Source organism: Polyodon spathula, chromosome 22 (assembly GCF_017654505.1).
Source record: "Polyodon spathula isolate WHYD16114869_AA chromosome 22, ASM1765450v1, whole genome shotgun sequence".
In the NCBI taxonomy this organism is placed as follows: domain Eukaryota; kingdom Metazoa; phylum Chordata; class Actinopteri; order Acipenseriformes; family Polyodontidae; genus Polyodon; species Polyodon spathula.
This window is the reverse complement of record NC_054555.1, coordinates 18,314,200-18,337,851: the sequence shown is the minus strand read 5'-3', so window position 1 is coordinate 18,337,851 and position 23,652 is coordinate 18,314,200. Positions and strand designations below refer to the sequence as shown.

Below are 23,652 nucleotides of genomic sequence, written 5' to 3'. Positions count from 1 at the left end.
AGAAAGTAAAGCTCATTCCACGTAAGAAAACACTGACAGCAGATGCAGTAGCTTGGGTTTGAAATGTGTTTCTTAGCTGTTTATACATAATCAAGATCCCAGAAATCACTCAATGTTTTCAAGTTTGTAGCCAGTGACATTGATTTTTCTATAAATGGCTGCTGAGTAAAGAACAATTCCAGCTGTTAGAGAGCTTTGAAACAAGCAGCACAGAACGGTGCCGTTTCAGTTGTGATCGTTTTCATACATTCTAAACAGGGTGAGGGGAGACTTCACTGGGCTCTTCAGTGCCATGCTGTTGATTGTCAGCTGAAGCCAGGAGGGAAGAGTTGATGAATTCTCCAGAACTCTGGTCATGTTTCAGGTACTGCAGGCTTTAATCTCTATTCTTCCTGGGAAACTGAAAAGCAAACTCAGAACCTGTGCAAAATCATTATACTTAATACAGTTCAGCAATTGCGGTATGCTGCTGTATGCTGAACTTCTGGGCTTTCGAGAAAGAAGGAAAAGCATTCAATGACAGACAACCACAGCTAGTTTGAATTAAAACCTGTTTATAAATCACATATAAAATCGGTATCAATAAAATAAATGCATCATACTTATTAAAATTGCATTTGGCTCATTACTATATACAGTATATTAAAACCCTGATTCAATCAAAAGAAATAAAAACAAAACAATCATGTCATTATGTTTGTATACATATTAAACATACATATCATTTCATTTGATACAGAGTATGAACTTTTATTCTGCACTATAGTTCTCCCTTGTGGACATCAATAGGACTGCAGATTCTCAAACCAGTATTTCATAGTAAATCACCTGTGCAGTTAATAACATTGTATCTAAAGAAAATAAGGAAATAAATTGACCACTATCCCAAAACAAGACAAACTTAGCAGAAATATAGCACAAAGTTCCAACACACAAACTGTAGTTGTAAGCTTACACCAAGGGACAGGTTTAAAAATATAAATGCTAATATAAAAACTTATGTATCTAAAATGCTACTATTCTGCTGTATGACAGCTGTCTGTATAAAAGCCTGGCTCTTGGACCACTCAACTCTTCAGGCAGTGGTGCAACTGGGGACAGAGTGAAGAAATGCGAACCAAGAGATCCTGGAGCAAACCTAAAAAACCGAAGGAATTTGCAAGTGTGCCCCTTACTGACGCCAGAGGCAAGTCAGGCAATGTGATGGTTTAGAAAAACAATGGACATGTTAATACTAGGGGGCAGTCACTATAATGTACATACTGCACGCAGTCTTTTACAATCTTCAGAGTGGAACGGTATGCTTACAAAACTAAGAGATTTTATATGTGTTATATACTGTTTACAATACATTCAGTTCTTGCATTCAATACAGTATACTATAACATTTCTGCTAGGGTAGTACACAAGAGGGCATACAAAGAATATAGAGTCATTTTTGTTTTGTTCTTTGGTACTTCTTCAAAGCTGCTATAAAAAGAAAGCTGCTGTACATTTCAGCTGAACACCAGTTTCGATTCCAGACTGAGCATTCGAGTTGCATGTTTTTTTTTTTTTTTTTTTTTTGCATGACTTTAAAATTCAATAATACTAATCCTGATTTCAGAAGCCCTGTTGTTAAACATAGCAAACCTGAAGAATATCTAGTGTTCTGTTACTGTCTGTGTGAAGGACCATACAGCAGTACCCAGCCAGAGTAAAGACCCTGAGAAACATACAGGCACGCTACGCAATGAAGACCCTGGCTGTTCATGTGAGGCTGGCAGTTTGTGCACTGGCCCTACATACATAACTTTATACCTATAATCCAGTATCTGTGCATGGATTTATACAATAGCACAGAAAACAGAAGGATTCTCCACCCCTTCAGTGTAAACCATGAGGATTCTCCTCCCCTTCACAGTGTAAACCAGTCAGTCATGAGGCTGCTGATGGAATGACACCTTCAGCAGTAGGACCCTGCCAATGGTTTTCAAATTCTATGAGAGAAGTCCAGTCACACGGTGCATTTAAAACATTAGCTACATTAAAAGATAATTTAAGTGAAGAGCTAATAGGGACAATTCCTCATAACACACAGTTGAGTCATTCAGGCCTAGTTTATTTCACAATACTTGGACAAAGTCTGGAAACACACAGCCTGGATCCTGAGTGGATATCAGCTTGCTGTAGAGTCGGTTAATTCTGTTGTATTCAGTTGTCGTAGTTACAGACTCTACATAAATGCATGACATTTCAGAATAAGAGCATGTGATTTGTGTGTGGGTTCTGTCTGATCAGATACCTGCTCTTTGTGAATCACCACGCCCCTGCTGGAGAGAAAGGCCTGGCTGTGGGGTCTGAGCGGGAGGAGGTACAAGGTGTCAGGGGCTGCCCCTCAACTCAAAATCACTTTGAACTCTGTGAGCAGCACCACCAGCAGGAAGACCAGGTAGAAGAGGATCAGGAAGATCCCGTAGCTACGGCCCAGATGGAAGCATTGCGCTGGGATCAGAATGAAGGAAAGTACCAGACTGAGGCCTAGCGCTCCCGCAAGTATCCAGACCAGAAGCCCATCCGGTTCTAGCTGTGGAAGAGAAGGAGAAAGAAGGAGAGTGGAGGAGGAGAGTAACCACAAGAGTAGCCTGCCACATTTGGCCACCAAAAAAATCAAATACAAAAAGCAAGGGAAACCAAACTCCAGATATAATGTTACACAAACACCAAAAAAATACTAGTATTTCATAATAATGCACTACCCACGCATTATTTGCTAAACATTTTTTGACTGAATCAGGGTCGGCCGGTTAACAGTGTTGGCTTGCTTGCCAAACCCCTAGTCTCTTATTAATGAATTGTGCTTCCCTTCTAGCTGATGTGCGTTTCATTGCCCCCTCTCACATGACACTGGCACATCAACAATGCCGTTCATCCCATCTGATTAATGGGCTGAAGCTGGGCTGTGCTCGTTGAGAAATACGAGCACCCTAATCCGCCGTGCACATGCGCAGTAGCAGCCAGGACTAGCTATGATTGGCTTAAATGTCTGGATGGAGCGCAGCCGGTTACCGAACACCGTGATCAGCGCACATGTGCCAAGACAACAAAGGCTATAAATATGAGCAGCATGACTGTCTCTTCAGTCTTGCATAGTGTGTTATTTTTTTTTTTTTTTTGGGGGGGGGGGGACAGAAAATGTTTAAGCTGTTTAAATATACAAATAAAATTCACAAGTCTAATTATCTTTGTCTAACTTTGTCTAAATTAATGTTTATGATTACTCTTATTTGTTAAACGTAGTTCTTTTCAGTTTTAACCTGCCTTTATTCTGTTCAGCAGTGCCTTAATTTAACTTTAACTTTAGCTCAGTAATATCTTGCTGTGTTCAGCTTTGTTTTTCTTTTTTTTATTGGTAATTTTTTTTTTAATCTTGTTGACAGCCGCATCAGGTTTTTTTTTTTTTTTTTTTTTTTTTTTTTAGGTGTTTTGAAAATTACTTTTTTTTCTTTTACTGTTTGTTTCCAGCTGATTAGTCTTTTAATAGGTCTATATAAAATGGTGTGCTGGTTTCTGAAGGAAAAAAAAATCCACTTCATTGTTAATTAGTGTTTTTAAATAAATAAATACACATTTAAATTCAGAGTGCATTCTGTGTGTTTAATATATTTGTCTTATTTCAACATCTCACTTTATATATATATATATATATATATATATATATTATATATATATATATATATATATATATATATATAATTTATGTATGAAAACCAAACGATTAAATGCTTTAGCCATGTTACCTATTGAAATTGAAAAATTTGCCACGATATGACTTGCTTTTTAGCCTGATTTCTCCGCCCTATTAAGCAGTACTGTGTTTTGGCTACACACTGCCTATAGCATGCGTGAGGAATGTGTGCGATGTGTGTGTGTTACCGTCAGTCTCAGCGACCAGAATTATTCGGGGCTTGTCATATGCAGACAGGCTAAAAGAACTGAATCTGTTCAGTCTTGAACAAAGACGACTACGTGGCGACCTAATTCAAGCATTCAAAATTCTAAAAGGTATTGACAGTGTCGACCCAAGGGACTTTTTCAGCCTGAAAAAAGAAACAAGGACCAGGGGTCACAAATGGAGATTAGACAAAGGGACATTCAGAACAGAAAATAGGAGGCACTTTTTTACACAGAGAATTGTGAGGGTCTGGAATCAACTCCCCAGTAATGTTGTTGAAGCTGACACCCTGGGATCCTTCAAGAAGCTGCTCGATGAGATTCTGGGATCAATAAGCTACTAACAACCAAACTAGCAAGATGGACCGAATGGCCTCCTCTCGTTTGTAAACTTTCTTATGTTTTTATGATAATGGAGAGAGAATCTGGAGTTTCTAAACTACATGGAAACCAAGCCAACAAAGTAGCTACTTTAAGCATAGAAAGTTGCTCCACTTTGCTAGCAGAACTGTGTGTTGCACATAATCCAAGAACAATGAAAAACTTAAAAATAAGAAAATATTTAGGAAGCTCTACCTTGACGACGTTGTGTCCATTAAACATCTGAAGCAGGCAGCTTAGCCCCACCCCGAAGAGCATGTCTGAAACAGGGTTAAGAGAATCTGAACAGGCTCCACACAGGACTGACCCCTGAAACAGGCTCCACAAGGACTGACCCCTGAAACAGGCTCCACACAAGACTGACCCCTGAAACAGGCTCCACACAGGAGCCCCAATTTGGAATCGCCAATTGTATGTATTAATTTAGGTTCACCGCTGCAACCCCCTGCCGACTTAGCAAAATGGCAGCAGACACACGCTTCCTCCAAAACGTGCACTGCCAAGCAGTCTTTTTTCGCACTGCAGGTCCACAGCGAAGTCATCAGACCTATAATGCCGAAAGACAACACAGATCTGAATGGCTCCACAGGCACCCCGTCGGCCACAAGAGTCGCTGTTGCACGGTGAACTGAGGATTACCCTGCCGACCTGAGCCCTCCCTACCCAGGTGGTGCTCAGCCAATTATGTGCCGCCCCCGGGAACTCCCGGTCACGGTCAGCAAATGATATAGCCTGGATTGGAACCAGTGAGTGCAGTTGGTTAGTGCTGTATATTTTTCAGATTTACAGACTCAAAATTAGCTAGGATGTTACTCAACTTTCTGCATATACAATAGTTACTTCCATGATGTCACCACAAAATTCAATAGCTAAAAATCCAAAAAACTACTCAAAGCTCCACAAAATTCAAATTTAACAATATTTTTAACAAAAACGTATGCTCTTCATTCAATTAAATAAATGATTTACAATATGCTGTATGACTGGCTTTATTAAATATGTGGTATGAGCTATTTTATTGAAGGTTTTTCTTTGGTTCCTAAGTTGAAGAGTAAGTAGTGGAGTTCCGAAAATTACAGTGTAACACGTCCACACAAAGCTCTTTTTAAACTGCCTGCTCTGGTGCACCTTGCTACTTACTGTTTAAATCATTGACATGTAAAACAATATATATTTTTTGAAACTACAAAGTTCTCAAATAGCGACTGTTCGCTTTGTATCTTGTGTTGAGAGGCTAGTATTGATTGAGCTTGCACACGGCAGGTTTTATTATTTTAAAAGATCATGGATTTTCAGTAATGGATTTGACTCTCGCTCAGCCCCCACGGTGTCTCTCTGTGGGCAGCAGCTGCAGATGAAAGGATACTGAAGATGATCCCTCCGAAGCAGGCAGCCATCGCCATGCGTGGGTACCCCTGCCGGGCCACGGTGATGTCAGAGAAGCAGTCTGCAGAAAAAAACACACATAGAATGAGGGCCTGGCCTCACTACCCTGCACTCAGCACACACAGAGTAAGCGGGTCTCTCTACCCTGCACTCGGCACACATACAGAGTGGGGGGGGCCTCACTGCCCTGCACTCGGCAGACACAGAATGAGGGGGCCTGGCCTCACTGACCTGCACTCACCACACACACAGAGTGAGGGGGTCTCACTGCCCTGCACTGAGCGGATACACACAAACACACACACACACAGAGTGGGGGGGGGAGGGCCTCACTGCCCTGCACACACACACACACAGACAGAGTGAGGGGGCTTCACTACCCTGCACTCAGCACACACACAGAGTGAGGGAGCCTGGCCTCACTGCCCTGTACTCAGCACACGCACAGAGTGAGGGGGCCTGACCTCACTGCCCTGTGCTCAGCACACACAGACACAGAGTGAGGGGGCCTGACCTCATTGTCCTGTGCTCAGCACACACACACACACACACACACAGAGTGAGGGGAACTGGCCTCACTGCCCTGTGCTCAGCACACACACACACATAGTGAGGGGACCTGGCCTCTCTGCTTTGCACTCAGCACACACACAGTGAGGGGGCCTGGCCTCACTGCCCTGTGCTCAGCACACACACACAGAGTGAGGGAGACTGGCCTCGCTGTCCTGTGCTCAGCACACACACACACACACACACACACACACGGAGTGAGGGGGCCTGGCCTCACTGCTCTTCGCTCAGCACACACACACGGAGTGAGGGGGCCTGGCCTCACTGCCCTGTGCTCAGCACACACACACACACACACACACACAGTGAGGGAGACTGGCCTCACTGCTCTGTGCTCAGCACACACAGAGTGCGTGGGCTTGGCCTCACTGCCCTGCGCTCAGCACACACAGAGTGAAGGGTCCTGGCCTCACTGCCCTGCGCTCAGCACACACAGAGCGAGTACCACTCCATGGCATGTCCGATTTACACAATGCTACCACTCCAGGGTCGCAGGGTACTTGGTATTTGGTATTTGGGTTCTAATTGTAACACATTGCTGTTCCTGCATTCAGGGGTCGCGGGGTACTTGGTATTTGGTAAGCAAGCTCCTCACCCCCGATGCTGTTCCCCCAGGCCAGCAGGGTCAGTCCCAGGACTGTGTTACTCAGGTCAAACACCACCCCGAAGGTCCGCAGGATGCTGACCACCTCGGTGGCTGCAGTGTTGATCCACATGGCACTGACCACGAACCCCAGCAATGAGAACACCTGCAAGAGGGGCACAGGACAGGAAGGGCTTTGTATTTGTCATGTTAAAATAAACAGAGCATTGTTCCTGTGCATTAACCCATGCTGGTAACATAGGAGAGATCGTTTCGTTCTCTTTACATTAATGAAGGAGTAGCATAAAGTACTTCCATGTTATTACTGAGCTCAGTAAAAGAGCAAGTAACTTCAAATGACAATTTAACTTTATAATAATGATATAGTCCTCATCTTTTTTATGATGTTTGCAAATCACTCTGAGCAGGTCCTTGTTCCATTTTTGAATGATGATTTAGCAGATGTTAAGGAAGGTGATTCTGGCTGAACCTACTGCTCTGACCAAACGCCTGGGAACTGCCCTGTCTCCTGATGTCCCTCCTGTTAAACTGAACTGAAATAAACTCAGAGACACTACTAGTAGCCGTGCAGACAGGCTGTATAGGAGGTGGAGGGAAGAGGAAAACATCTTCCAACTTCAAATCCGCTGGAAGAACCCTACTTAACCTTAACCTGCTCTGGAGTGACTGCAAGCATGAAAAAGGCACGAAGACTCGTTAAAATGTCATTTGAATGCGTTTGCTCACAGCAGACAGCCAGGGGCCCAGGTTCAAGCCTCTGTCCCTGCTTCTACATTACACTGTGGACGCCTGTGTGTAACTGTGCTGGCATCTTCATCTAATCGCATGGGCTTTTATCCTAGTTCAGGAAGCGAGTTGAATTCTTACACAATGCAGCCTGGGGGTCTGCTGGTTGCTGGTGATGAGGAAGGAGATGGCCGATAGAAAGACCCCGATGAGAAGGACAAGGACCCACACTGGGAACTCGCCCTCAATGTTCAGGAGCCCGTCTGCAAGAGAGAGAAATAGAGTGACAAATAAAAGCCACCCTGCACACATTCACACGAGAGAATCTGGACCCAGGGACCCAGTGTTACATTAATCACAGCATTGAAATAGCAATCATACCCCTTCACGGAGAACTGCTACGAGCTTTGAATGAAGTAATCCTACCCCAAGTGGTAGTTTCAACATTCAGGAGTACAATGAAATAAAACTATTTTAAAAAGCCCTCTACCTGCACAGACATTTCTTACTGAAAGAACACCTGCCCCATGCTTCATGTGCTCATGCTTATAGTGCATTACGTAACTGAGTAAACACATCGCTACCTCCACTATACAAGTCCAGTTCATGCTGCTGCTGGTATTTACGCTCCTGTGCAGAGTTCAGTGCACAGTCTAACGGACTAGCTCTCTATTGCAAGGCAGCAAGAAGCAACAGGAGTTCTGAGACTTGCAAGGGATAGACTGCAATTATAGAAGAACTCTGAATTATTAAAATAACAATTTGGTAAACTAGATAAAAATGAGAGAGCGAGAGAGAGACACACAGAGACAGCAGAGAACGAAAGCGAGGGACGCAGTGACTGACATTGTCCTGATTTGAAGGTGAGCACACACACAAGGGGTCCTGTCAGCAGATGTAGGCAGTTGAGCGGACGATTCCAGTTGTGGTCATCCTTGTCAGGGTCCACCACGGGCACAGTGAGCAGCAACACCACTTCCAGTGGTACCTAATGGAGGGAGGGGGCAGTGCACAAGTGAGAGGCCAGCTCAGCTGCTGTTTAAAATAGTGGACCACTCTGCTTAATTGGTAGAGAATACAGTAATCTCTGCATAAAGGAACACCTCCTAAGAGAACACTTCGGCTTAGGGAACAGCCTTGTGGTGAAACAGAATTTTCCCCATTGTAAACGCTCCGCCTGATAAAACGGGAACTTTGCTTAAAAGAACATCATTTTGCAATGGATAGCGATTCGTTGCAAACTTATTCAACACAGATACAGTACTGTTTTGTAAACTGGTAACTCATCATCATCAAACTCAATTTCAAAAGGTTTATTCAATCTTTTCAAAACTAACTTGTCATTGCGAGAGTAAATCTAGAGCTGCTGCTCTATTTAATGTGTGCAGGGCGGTGCTGCGTTATTAACCACTGTGTTCAAATTGATTCTTGTATTCATAATTACTGTTACAGCCTCTGCAGTTTTACTGTGTGTAGGGGTGTTTTGTTACAGTTTATTAACATACGTTTGCCTCATGCTTTTCTCTTACTTATTCTGTTAATTTCATATGTTGATGCACGTGCGTCATGACAGAAGTTACAAATAAATTTGTACTTACTGATTCTGTGGTAACTGTACTGTATTAAATAGAACTGGAAATGCAACAGTAGTAATATTGGAATGAATAGATTTGATAGAAAAGGCTACTTTTATTTTCTATTTTTAAACTTTCCCAGCAGACAATAGTGTATGCCACTACTGTACCACACACTAAGGCATGATTCAGCACAACTGTCAGTCTCTGCTGCAGAGAGACCCATGGCTGAACGACAGGCAGGGGGTGTTCAGGTCAGGACTGAAATGCGCTCATGACAGCTCACTGTAGCAAGAGTCATTGTGCCTCATGTTTCACGAGCACAAGTGTGTCTGTGAGTGTGTGTCTGTGAGTGTGTATGAGTGAGCGTGTGTTTTTGTGAATGTCTGTGCGAGTGTGTGTGTGCGAGTGCATGAGTGAGTGTGTGTACGTGTGTCTGTGTATGCAAGTGTGCCCTACCTTGACCACCTTGGCAGCTCTCCATAACCAGCGTTTCCTCCTCCACTTCCTGCTGTCTATGGGGTTGATGGAGTTGATAAAGATCTGGCAGGTGGATTCAGTGAAGGGGAGCAGGGGTTGGTACTCACTCTCTGAAACAACAGGAACCAGGCAGATCCAGTATACAGGACAAGCCATGCTGGTCCACACACCACAAACACACCCCATTCACAGCTGATTCCACTTTCACAGTCCACTGTACAGTCATTTGTATAAAGTTGCTAAATCATTAATGTCGCAATTGTATGAAGTAAAGCTGGTGTATGAAAAAATCAGCAGTCTGTATCAGATACTGTAAGATATAATGTAGCTAAGGGTTAAAAAGTGAAATGGTCCATTCTCCTGGACACAACTCATAATAGAGCTTGACTGGAAGAGTGTGGTCTATCCTGTAAAAGCTGCTGTAAGAGAGCAAACAGTACCATCGTCCTGGATGCTTCTGTTGAAGATGATTGGGGTAGTGTCTTCAGAATCAGATGGCAACTCTACAAAACAGAAAAGCAAGCAACACAATTAATCTTCACAAGTCACAGCACAACTTTAAAAAGAAATACAGACTCCCTCCCGGTATCTCCCCCCCCCCCCCCCCCCCGTTCTGTTGAGAATCTTTTCGTTCTTTTCTTGCAGTTTCAATTGCAATACAGATGGTTTTGTTTAGTGTTTCCGAGACAATTTTGAAAACTTATCTTTATCTTGGTGTGAAATTTAAAAAAGAGGAGGAATAGGTACATATCTAAAACTCAACACTTTAGAAATGAATGTGGCTGCTGCTTCCTGGTCATGCATCACTTCCTGTGGTGTAGCAGCATATCATGTCATGTGACCTATTCAGTGGCGTGCTGTCTATGTATGCAGTGCATGCCCTGGAATTTACAATCTTTTTTCTACAACATATTTTACAATAAACATGACATGTACACAGGCCTGCATGTAATCAATCTGTTCACATTGCCGATCTTCTGGGCGAGCATGCAATGCTCCAAGTTGCACCATGTTGCCTAGACAACGTGACACCGCATGCATCTGACCTCCTGACTGGACTGAAGATGTCTAGCTATTCAGATCACTGCTTTCTATCTGTTAGAAATGGGAAGATGGACATCATAAAAACATTTCTAATGCCCATCTTCCCAGTAAAAACACACAGAAAACAGTGATCTGAGAAGCTAGAAGGTGTTTCTGTGCCATCTTCCCTCTAACTTTTTTTTAAAACCCATCTTCCCAGTAAGAGATAGAAACGTATTTTATAGTTTGTCATTTTCCTACTGCATCTATTAACAATATTCCTACCAGAAAAAAACATTTTCCTAATAACATTTAGCATGAGTAAAACCCATTTTAAACTTTTTGTAGTACCATATAGTGTATATAGTATACACAATATAGTATATTTATTGCAGGATATCATCCCATCCCAATCAACCTTCAGTATGACCCTGTTTTGGTTTATTTAAGTCGCTATGTGTACGGTAGAAGAAAATGTTTTTATCTGACATCAAAAAGTTATTGCACGCCTTACTAAAAAAACATCCTGTCCCCTTGTCCCGGTTTGCAATGCAGTCAGATAGCACTCTTAATTGGGTAAACAATCAACAATGATATTAAATGGTTCCAGAATAATATTTCATACAGGGTACCAGATTAAATGAAAAGTATCAAAAATGATAAAAATTAATGAGTTAAAATAGCAATAAATACAGTATGTACCTGGCTCAGTGTAGCTGCTGTGAATGGGTCCCTGCAGCTGGTTCTTCTGTCGGTTGTATATGAGTGTGCTGACGACGACTGTGCCGACGTACAGGACGTACAGGCCAAGGTAACCTAGAACAACAAGGAACACTGGACACTAGACCACTTCCAATGTCATGTATTTTTATTTGATAACAGAATGTCAAGTAATACACTACGCAAGATAAAGTTCTCAGTTTGCTTTCTAGGAAATCTGTTATACTTGCACTTCCTGGTTCCTCCCATTCTTACCCAGCGCCTCGCCCAGCTTGATCTCCCGCAGGTAGAGGATGAGGAAGGTCCAGAAGACAGCCGCCATGTAAAAGATGACATCACGGAGGAAGGGTCTGGAGGCCACAGTGAAGGGCTTAACCAGCGCCACACTGCCGGCCACCACCGTGGTGACAAACACGCCCGCACCTGGGATTCAGTTTCAAAAGCATGGAAGCCTAGCTATAATCAACATGTATAACACCTGCTTTTATTAGTTAATATGAGCAGAAGTCAATACAATTTCACACGATTATCTGCTGCTCTATGTGGGAAGAGAAAGCCTGACAAACGTTTGAATAGTTTAAAAGGTTATTTCTTCTTTTAGTCAGAAGAGATACAAAAAAACAAGTGAACATTTTCAATTCTGTTATCAGTGTTCTATTAACCGTAACTTCAAAAACAATTTGAATTTTAAGGCAAATCAGAATCAGAATTAAGGCAAAACCCAGTGCCTCCTTCTGTGTGCTGAGTAAGAGCTGTTTCTGTTAGTCAGTTAGGAAAGGGCATCCCCTCTCTGATAGGTGTAATGATTGATAAAACAGAAGACAAAGTGTCCTGGTTGAGTGGCTGAGTGACCGGAGAGGTCTTACCAAAGAGAGCTCCGATGGCGAGCCCTGCTGTCCGGGGGTCTGCAAATGCTGCAACTGCGCTGAACACATCTGGAGCCCCATTCCCAAATGCCAGGAACGTCACTCCCTGACAGGAACACGTCAAGGAAACAGCAGGAGCTGGAAACACAATGACGTGCTTGTGCGCACACACAAATCTGCACTCCCCTGACTGCATGACTTCACACAGGACATGAAACTACACTCCCCTGACTGCACGACTCACAGCCAGGACACGAACACTCCCCTGACTGCACACAGCCAGGACACGAACCTGCACTCCCCTGACTGCACGACTGCACACAGCCAGGACACGAACCTGCACTCCCCTGACTGCACGACTGCACACAGCCAGGACACGAACCTGCACTCCCCTGACTGCACGACTGCACACAGCCAGGACACGAACCTGCACTCCCCTGACTGCACGACTGCACACAGCCAGGACACGAACCTGCACTCCCCTGACTGCACGACTGCACACAGCCAGGACACGAACCTGCACTCCCCTGACTGCACGACTGCACACAGCCAGGACACGAACCTGCACTCCCCTGACTGCACGACTGCACACAGCCAGGACACGAACCTGCACTCCCCCTGACTGCACGACTGCACACAGCCAGGACACGAACCTGCACTCCCCTGACTGCACGACTGCACACAGCCAGGACACGAACCTGCACTCCCCTGACTGCATGACTGCACACAGCCAGGACACGAACCTGCACTCCCCTGACTGCACGACTGCACACAGCCAGGACACGAACCTGCACTCCCCTGACTGCACGACTGCACACAGCCAGGACACGAACCTGCACTCCCCTGACTGCACGACTGCACACAGCCAGGACACGAACCTGCACTCCCCTGACTGCACGACTGCACACAGCCAGGACACGAACCTGCACTCCCCTGACTGCATGACTGCACACAGCCAGGACATGAACCTGCACTCCCCTGACTGCACGACTGCACGACTGCACACAGCCAGGACACGAACCTGCACTCCCCTGACTGCATGACTGCACACAGCCAGGACACGAACCTGCACTCCCCTGACTGCATGACTGCACACAGCCAGGACACGAACCTGCACTCCCCTGACTGCATGACTTCACACAGCACATGAACCTGCACTCCCCTGACTGTATGCCTCACTCTCCACAATATGCAGCCGTTACCAGATGAGCCACTCAGGGACACCGTTTCTAATTCTTGCTTCTAGAAAATTAGAAATTTCAATTATTTTAGATCATGCACTACATTCAATTGAATAAAATCCAATAATTTTAAGCCGATCAAACATGCAAATTTAGACTACTTATGTAAAAAAAAAAAAAAAAAACCTCCTCAAACCTTCTCAGACCCCAGTGAAGGATACAGCCACATTGTGGGTCAGCTTGAGGCTGGTGGAGATAGCAGCCAGGTTTGGACAGAAGCTAAACAGAAACAAAACAGACAAGAATTACATTCCTCACTGTACAGAGGTAAGGAGTGGTCAGTACTTCACTCCTTGACCAACTTTATCACTTCACCCTATTACAATAACTGTTTTGTTGCTTGCATTTTTCAGGATCATTCAAATCTGTAGAGAAACACATTTCTGCTACCTAATCACTTCTGATGCAGTTAGCAGATCAACAATGGACTTCAGAATGTTACTGAAATGAATGCAACACTCGACATGTCTCTGGAACACCAGGGCATACCCACGAGCCTGCCTCACAGACATGTCTCTGGAACAGCAAAGCATACCCAGGAACCTGCTTCCCTGCAACACTGCAAAGCTGCAAAGCTCACAGAAATGTCACTGGTTCTTACTGGTGTATTTTGATAAGCAGGTTCTATTCAGTTTCATAGATATAAAGACAAATGTAATTCCACTACATCCCCTTTAACCAGGTATATGCAGCCCCAAGTAAGACATGTTAGAGCCCTGATTCGCACTTCTTTCAAGTTGAAAAGCTGATGGGGAAGGCAGGGTATGTACAGCACTGTCATCCAGAGCTCTTAAACATTCCAGTGTTAAATGTAAATACAAAAAAAGTAGGTATGCACAGCACTGCATGTCTCTGGAAAGGCTGAGCAGGGACTGGAACCAGAAATACTGCTGACCTCACTGAGGTATTTGCAGGACTAAATGGAATTCCATCGAAGCGTCATAAACAACTGGAAGTGCAACATTGTGATTTGCAGAAAATGTAAACTAAATTTGCCCAGCTGCCTGTTCACAACTCACTAGAAGATCCAGCCCATAGATTTGCATCCCTGTGAAAATGCTTACCTTTTTATTTATTTTAGTAATTTCTTTCTAATGATACATTTTCTTTGGGTAACTATTCAAATCAATCAATCAATCAACTGTGTGTGAAAAAGATTGTTTCGATCCCCCAAATGAATTACATTCACAGAAAAACAAGCAGCGAACTGAAAACAGAACAACCCCACTTCTTATGACACTTGAAAATACAGCTTTTAATAAAGTAAACAGTGTTTTTCTTTTCTGCCGAGTCACTTACAATTCTGACGCAGCGATTCCCAGAACCATGAATAAGTAAAGCAGCCAAACAGCCTGCAAAAAGAGGAAGAGAAACAACATGACTGCATGCACAGCACGCTGGAGACCCGAGCGACACACTGTGCAGGGTTACAGAAAGAGGCTGTGATTTCCACAGAACTGCTAGAGGAAAGCACTTCCTTTTTCTCATTCGGCACACTTACTCATTGCAACACATCTTGTATCTCACACTAGCTCTGCACCCAGTGCTGGGTTACGGAACTACCTTTATTTAGGTACGACATTCAAATGCAGCCAGCACTTTGATGCTAAATAAATTGTTCCTCTCTTATCGTTCCACGAGTAACGCCTATTAGTAAAAGGTGTGACAAGTGTGATCAGTTAATTCAGGGGCCTGATTGTTCAAACTCCTGGCACCTGATCATTTCAATACTATAACATATGTCTGTTGTAAATCAAACACCAGTTTATAATACTATAGAAATTGGCAAATTCTTCTTCTAAAACATTTGTCTAAGTGTCTTTTCAGGACTGCAGTAAATCATTTAAAAGCGAGTGGCCAGCGCCTTGATACTCACATAGAGCGTAACAGCGAGTGGGAAGAGACTGTGAGGGAAGCTGCAGAACGCCCCCTGCAGGTAGTTGATGTAGCCATCGCTGAACTCACAGTCCTTGGTGTGCTTGATGAACCAGCATTGCTTCGACGGCTTCTGCTTCATCACATCGCGGCACTGCAGGAGGGCAGGCACAGTTATAACAGGGTCCTCTAGTGGGGTGGAGGGGATTTACACTGGCACTGCCGGAGGCAGACATCGGTATAACAGAGCCCTCTAGTGGGGTGGAGGGGATTTACACTGGCACTGCAGGAGGGCAGATACCATTATAAGCCCTCTAGTGGGGTGGAGGGGGATTTACACTGGCTGGAGGGGATGAATCATAAACTCCTGTCACACAGGCAAAATGAAACAGGATAGGGGAGAGCATGTGTTCCTTAGGGGTGTGCCTATTCCCAGTAAATTACCTTTAAGAAGTATCTGTTGGCAGGTATTAAATAACTCAAAACTTACCTATCCTCAATATATACTCTTACAGAAATGAGATGCGATAGTCTTTAGGTGTTACTGAACACCCTTTAGTGTTTTCAACAAACGCATGACTTGCAGCTGTCAGCTGCCTCCTCTGTTAAACTTATAGGCCACATATCTAACATAAGAACGACTGTTTTGTCTGACTACATATTTTCCTGAAGGTGATACTACTCTTTGAAATATGTTATGAATACAAAGTCATCACAAGCGACCACATTGGCATGCCTAGGTGCTACTGTAAAATGACCAGACCCCTACATAGAAAATATGTAGGTAATTTACATTTATTTAGAACACATACTATTAAGAACTGGAACGCGTAGGCCTGCTATTTCATGTGTTCTGATCGAATCAAATGAATGTGTAATAACTCATATTGGAACGTGCCTAAAGAACATGATTTTGCCTAGATGACCTTCCATAGATCTGCACTTTGGTGATTTTGCTGGTTTGAATTTGACACGTACAGTTTTAAGAAAGATTATACACTGCAACTGTGCCGTTGTGTTCTGCACTAAAAAACAAACAAAAGGTATCCCTATTCTAGTTCCCTAAATGTGAAGACAATTGAGTCGGTTTGTGAAGTCAGAATGCAAAGACATTTGTGTGCAGGTCTGAAGGCATGATTTTGTATTAAAAAAAAAAAAAAAAAAAAAAACACAACCACCCACCCACACACACACTGAGTTTTCTAGAACAAATATAAATTGAATGCACGTTTTCATTCAGCACATTAATATAATAATAATCTGTATTTTTATTTAGCGCCTTTCATAATGGACCACGATCACAAAGCACTTTACAAGATACGAGACTAGGGTGTGTGAACTATGCATCAGCTGCAGAGTCACTTACAACAACGTCTCACCCCAAAGACGGAGCATAAGGAGGTCAAGTGACTTACTCAGGGTCACACAATGAGTCAGTGGCGGAGCTGGGATTTGAACCAGGTACCTGCAAATAAGACTTCTAACCATCAACAGGAATAAAATATAAATAAAAACACACACACACACATCACCAATAATAACTATTGTAGCATGCTTTTTTTTTTTTTATTTACCAAGGTTAAACTGTGTACTTTTCATTATAATAAAGTTACAAGACTGTGTCATTTATTTGTACTTCTTACCATCTGCCATTGCTCAGTTCATAACCATGCAAGCAGTATGCAGAGTCCAATGGTTTTTGGTGAAAAATTTGCAATATGGGACATAGACTATGTCTGATATAAAGAAAACAAATGCAAAAGTTAATAAATACAGGAACCAATGTGTATTGTGTAGTCTTTTTAAATATAATGCAACACGGTGAGGTCCAGATCACTTTATTTCAGTGGTCAGTGACTGTACAAATAGAATGGGGTCTTGAACCATGAAATTAAGCATAACAAAACAATAATTTATAAGCATCCATTACATCTTTGTGAACCATTCAGATTGTTCAATTGTAAACAAAATGGCTGCAGAACTCAACTATCATCAGCGTTACTTTTCAAATCTTGATGATGTCATACTTCATGCAGATGCACAGCAGGAAGTATGACATCATCCTCAGTGTTGTGTTTGCAGAGTCACTCTGAAGAAGCTTTCAAAATGTTTTTTCGTCTTCATTCGAAGATATGTGAATAAAAAATATCAAAGCAATCAATATGGTGGTGAAATATATTTCAGCAATACGTTTAGCACAGGAGTCACAAATGGTTTAGTGTGTTTGTTGTAAACAGACATTAAGTACATAAATCTTTGAAGAAAATGTGTAGGCACCAATACTCGAACCACCATGCTCACAGCTGTTTATGTTATATAAATGACTATCAAAAGATATTGCTCATAAATTACAACACACATCAATAACACCCATTCTACAGCTTCTTTAATCAAATCAATAACACCCATTCTACTCCACAGGTTCTTGCTAGTATTTTTCTCCTGAGAACTTCTCAAAATTACAGTACAGAATCAAAGTGTATGTTCACGCTGGATGACATTCACCCAGCCAAGAAGCATAGTTATAACCCCTCAATGAACTAGACCTTTACAATTTACAAATAATACCGACTGTAGTATAAAGTATCAACTGTACTGTGCATACACTTATTGTGACAAGTTCACAAAGACGCACAATCGAGTGGTACCATGGCCCGCATTCAGTATGTACTGCACAATTACCTGCAGATTGATACTTTCAATAGCCTGTGGTAAAGAACCTGCTAACTGAGTTTCACCACAATTGGAGAAGCAGTTCTCTTTGATGCAGGTGCAGTGCTGCAAATGTAATATACATAGGCCTACATGTTTTTATTTAGACCACAGGACATTCACACATAGAGTATAAGACACTATCAAATAACTAATTGCATGAGAAAGTAGCGACTAGTAAACATATCTGACTATTTTCATTTCAACTCTTGGACTCAAATTAGTAGTGGTTCTACCCTGAATAGCTACATTGAAATACAAATCTGAAGATGAAGTTGTACAGCATGCATTATCTAATCTGTGTAGTGATGTTTTTGAGGCACACAATATACAGTAGCTGTTGGGGGACAGCGCAAGAACAAATGCTAAAAATATAGTGACTTAATTAGGAAAGGAATGGGTAAGTATTGGATCTAGTGCCATTTAAGATGTGATTGCCAACTATTTCAATCACAAATATACAATATATGTTAGAATATACAAAAATCAAACAGGACAGACTATGAATAGTGTTGTGTGTTTTTATTACAAACAAAAATAGTAAAATAAATGTTTTTTCCTTGGCTGTACTGTAGATCCCCTTCAGGTCATGTACATTTCAGACAATTTAAATGACTGGAATTCAGATATAAATAATGTGTCCAACTTTCTTGACAAGGGAGAAACTCTCATAAAAGACCATGGTGCCGGACAAACTCAGACAAACTGTCTTTATCATCCACGCTGGGATGGTATTAAAATATCTGTGAATGGCTGAGGTCTTAAGTACTTATATGTGCACTTATATAAGACTCTTAATACACGACAACAGAAGCAATCATCCTCCTTCAATGTAACTTAGAGAAAAGAGTTACATGTGTGTGGTGTCGGTCTCACATTTACTGGTGTTGGACGTACATGTTCAGAGTAAGAAAATAATCACAGTCTATCCCTGGATACATGGCACTTATGTGACTGCATTCAGTTTCATTTGTCAAACCAGTGACTTATTCCATAAAAGCGCTATTTTCTAAAACTATAGATAACTACCTTCAAAAGGACCCCCCATGTGTATTGTTAGGATGCTTTTGAGATGTTGACTGTGAGGTTGTCTAATTTGTGGATCTGCCCTTCTTCCTTATAGGCAGGTGGTTTCCAATAATAATGTAGTAATTACTGAAGAGAAATCAACACAGTCCCTGCTTTCTTCTTGTACTTTAATCACTGGTCTTCAGTTTCTCAAGCTATTTGCTTAACAACTGAAGTGTGCAGAGATGCTTCCAATACTCACAATGTCTCTTTACAATGTGAGGGCTGTTACCAAGCCTTCATAGGATTTAGTCATGAAAAGTCTCACTCAAAGATTCCTTACAGCAGGGGTTCCCAAACTGGGGGCTGTGGGATGGTTTCAGGGGCCCTTCTCTCTTAAAAAAATCTCTCCCAAATGACCCTGACAAAGCCATGTTCCCCAGACTGGAGAATCAATTCATTTACACCAATGCTGCTGTGAGGTGCTTGGAGATATTTCAAATGCACCACTGACATCAGCTTGTGCCTTTGCTAACTGTATGTGCAATTATACAACAAGAGGAGGACAGTACCTGAGCCTAAAACAAACAGCAGAGACCAAGTCTGTATCAGGAACAAATGGGAATCCACAGCCAGAGAAGGGTAATAGAAAAGGCGGAAGATGGAGAAAGTTGGGGCTCACATATGAAAATGTGTTTTATACCTTTTTGGAAGAGACCACAACTTTCCAGTATATTTTCACTAAAATATTACATCAATACCCCTGGTCACCAGACATATCCCCCCCCCCCCCCCCCCCCATTTATCTTATCACAAGTCCCAGCAAATGTTATTTTCACAGAATACGTACTACTTTGCAGCAGCTATCCTTAGTATTCTACTGAGAACCTTTTAACCTCAAGGAAATAAATCCTCGGGACACAAATTCCCTAAAATTGTTCAGATTTCAGTATCACACACATGGCATACAATATTGTGGGTCTCTTAAATGGCAGGTTAGTTTTATAAAGCAATATTAATGTATCTTATTGACAGGTTGTTGAAGGGTCTCTGTTACTATAGCAGTGTACATTACCTGGGATTGGATAGAAAACAACAGGTTGCAGAGTATTAAGTTGAGACCACATTTCCTCTGCAGCTGACCACACACTCAGTCTGTGAACATTATATGTGGTCAGGTGGGTTCCTAATGCTTGCTTTGTATCCCTTTTAAAGTTATATTAAAACTAGTAAGTAATTAAATTTCTCTTTTCCATTAATATTGAGTTTTTATGTTTCTCTAAATCTGCCTTTGAGTTGGTTTGGAGAATCTTAACTCAAATTGAAGTCTTCCTCATTCCATTCAAATCACCTGACTGTGTGACCTTTCAACCCTGCCAGCCCCAGTTCCTCTCAGTATACAGTATATTTCTCAGTTTAATGGTATCTTATTTCACAATACACTTTCTTTCCCCCAAACGTTGCCATTCCTTCTCAGTACTTATTCTTGCAAGTACTCAAAACACTGTTTTTGTTTGACAAGTCTGTGTTGAGGTTCTTTAGACAGACCTCGGGAACTGTTGCTCAAGTCCAGCTGCCTGGAATAGACATATGTAACATAAGCTAAATCAGCCATAGTTATTTCATATTGGTAAGCACCAGTGCCTTTTACAGCACTGATGTGCACTGACAGCAAAGCAAAAGGAAACTTGAGTCAAAGTGGCAGGGCACTTTTGCTTATGTAGCCTAAGTTACATGCATGTATCTATGACAGGCAATTAAACCTTATTTGAGTCATTATAAAAAATAAAAAAAATGTTAAAAAAAACCACTGAGGAACATCAGAAAAGCGGTGGTAGTAAAAAAAAAAAAAAAAAAAATTAAAACGAAAATTGCAGCTGCTCAGCCTTTAAAGCAATGTGCACTGTAGTATTTCAGTCGTATTGCTTCACACATAGTCGGTACTGTACTTTGTGAAACAGGCTGTATAGGAATGACTCATGAAACACTGCAAACGGTTTTGGCTACAGCTTTATGCTCCTCATTGCAGACACAGTATTTGAATGGGGTAAAGGGTGGTGTCTATCTACTATTACAGCAAAGGTGGCGACCCTAACAAAGTTGTTGGAACTGACGTCACGTATATTTTAATAAAGCAGATGTATTTCTAAAGTGTTAAAGGGTCTAACTGTGGTCTTCATAACGCAGTAAGGCATACTACAGCAAGTAAAACGAAATCACTTACTTCATGTGCGCTTGAATTTCGTGATTCCATTGGTGTCGACATGCCTGTGATGTTTCCATCCAGCCCATTCTCAGCGTGTTGTTGTTGTTGTTGTCGGGAGGTTATAACCGAATCCTCCTCTCTGTCTTGCACTGTAGACACGCCGCTCAGTAACACAGTGAGCACCAAACACACTGCAGTCCAGGATTTCACCGGCATGTTTAGTACCTCGCGGTACACTTTCCTGACACCACTTAGTTGACGTCCATTGCCCGTAGCATTTATCTGTGACACAAATTCGCTGGCTAAATAAACAAACGTCAAGTACAGTGTGCAATACGTGTCGTGTCTTACTTCACTTTTTTTCCATCCCTCAACCTTTTCTCAATGGCTTCTCTAAAATAGTGACAAACGCAAAGAAAAATAAACAAATCATGAGAACATAACGCGCATTTCACTCACTTACCAGGCTAGCCATTCAAAACATTTATTGCTGACAACGGGCATTTTAAAGGAAGTACCCTTGCTCCTTTTTCATAAACCACTTCCCCATTTGGAAAATTTTAAAATACACAATTAAATTAGGTAGATTAAACCACCTTTTTTTCTGCATTAGTCGTGTTATATTTTACTATTCTGCGATTAAATTATCTTGCCACAGACTGAACTATATAAACATCGCTTACGTCGCATTGTATTAATCTTACCCTAAAGCCTAAACCAGTCACTCTGGCTCTCTTAAAAAAAAAAAAAAATCACAAAAAACCTCCTTCTTAAAGGTACAAGAGCCTACTACTTATTAGCAGTGTTTACAAAAGGCAAACCGTTTTTTTTTTTTTTTTTACAGAATAGGCATTGACAGTGTTTGGTGATATAGATTATGTTGAAGTTGGTTAATGTTGGTTTAAATGTACATCTTCTGTATTTTAAACTACGGTTTTAGTTACCCTAAACATGTCACATAAAACAATTATCCCATATTACATTACATAAGGGTTTGCGTTCTTCCATTGCCCATGTTCTATGATTGGGACATGATCTTAATATATTAACAATAATATGTGGATTATGTATTTATGAGACAACTTTCTTATTCTAACACATGTTGTAGTTGCAGTATGCTTACGTATTAACGTGCACTTATAATGCGTAATTTGGGTTACCATTTCCATCCTTGAAATATAGTAATACTATATTATTTCTATACTTGATAATTAAGAATCGCTGCATTGTCCCAGCATTCATTCTCTGCTATATGATATAATTAATGAGAACAATATAATAAAACACTATGTTTTTTTTTTTTTTTTTTTTTTCAGAATAAATAGATTTGCATTTTGTATATATTTATGCCATGTTTTTAAATTATATCTGGTATTTATGTTTACTTAACGTTGGGTGCGTTAACGCGTAAGTCACAAAAGAATATTCCAAAATTGCAGAAATGTTAACCGCTCGCCGTCTGTCAGAACTGTACTTAATCAGCAGCTTGTGCGGCACTTTCGAACTGGCTCATGTGACTCCTAGCTCTTTAACTTAAACCACGCCGCCCTCTTTCACTACCATTGTCATATGACCAGTAATAGTAACAAAGATGGCTCCTCTGAGGGAGTTTCGTCGGTGCAATTTTTGTAGTACAGTGTTCGTGTGTGTGACGCTCTCGGCTCTTCTGACCCGTGTTCAGGCACAGATCAGGTCCGTAGTTCCGGACAAACAGACGGGTCAGCTGAAAATAAAGTCAGAGCTGGACCCTGACTTTATCGCGAAATTATCGCCGAAATTTTGGTTAAAAGTATTAGAATGACACATTATAGTAAAGCGAAAGATCTCTTGTGTAACCTGTACAATAGTTACTGCTAAGTATAAATCGATTATACAGTTACGAGTTATACAATATCAATAACATGTTTGTGTCAACTATAAATACCTAAGCGTATACGTTACGGAAACACACATTCTATAGTATGTAGGTATAAAATATTTAGCAATATGTCATGTGTTATTGAATATATTGTAGCGTTGTGTGGAAAATGAAGGCAGGCTCACACAGGTATTGCATGTTCTTCACTGCAGCGGTTTACTAAGCCAGGACCATACACTGGGCAGGTAAAGAGTGTTGCTTTACCTGCCAGTGATACAACTCCAGCTGAGCATGGTAGTGCTACTCAGAATGCAACAAATAATAAAAGAAAAGAAATCCACAGCACACTGTTTTGGTTTTCTTTTCTTCCTTGGTTCTCTCTAGTCCTGCTTCTCTCTGGCTGTTTCTCTGCAATCCTTCTCTCTCTCTCTCTAGTCTGCAGAACCTGTTCGCCTCAGCAGCCTGCTACTTATTACTGTTAATTCATTG

The 23,652-nt window shown here is 41.8% G+C and overlaps 1 protein-coding gene across 1 annotated transcript; it reads right to left on the bottom strand.

Annotated features, from left to right (window-relative positions):
- Positions 1-357: 357 nt before the first annotated feature.
- LOC121297166 (mitochondrial sodium/calcium exchanger protein-like) lies at positions 358-22,003 on the bottom strand. Its single transcript, XM_041223256.1, has 16 exons — positions 21,769-22,003; positions 21,324-21,587; positions 15,381-15,533; positions 14,804-14,856; positions 13,666-13,723; positions 12,264-12,369; positions 11,653-11,820; positions 11,380-11,493; positions 10,095-10,157; positions 9,634-9,764; positions 8,447-8,588; positions 7,742-7,863; positions 6,866-7,019; positions 5,681-5,761; positions 4,510-4,574; positions 358-2,566 (listed from the first exon to the last, which is right to left on the bottom strand). Exons 1-16 carry the CDS (start codon positions 21,778-21,780, stop codon positions 2,378-2,380), a joined length of 1,875 nt encoding a protein of 624 aa, XP_041079190.1. The 5' UTR covers positions 21,781-22,003; the 3' UTR covers positions 358-2,377.
- Positions 22,004-23,652: the final 1,649 nt, after the last annotated feature.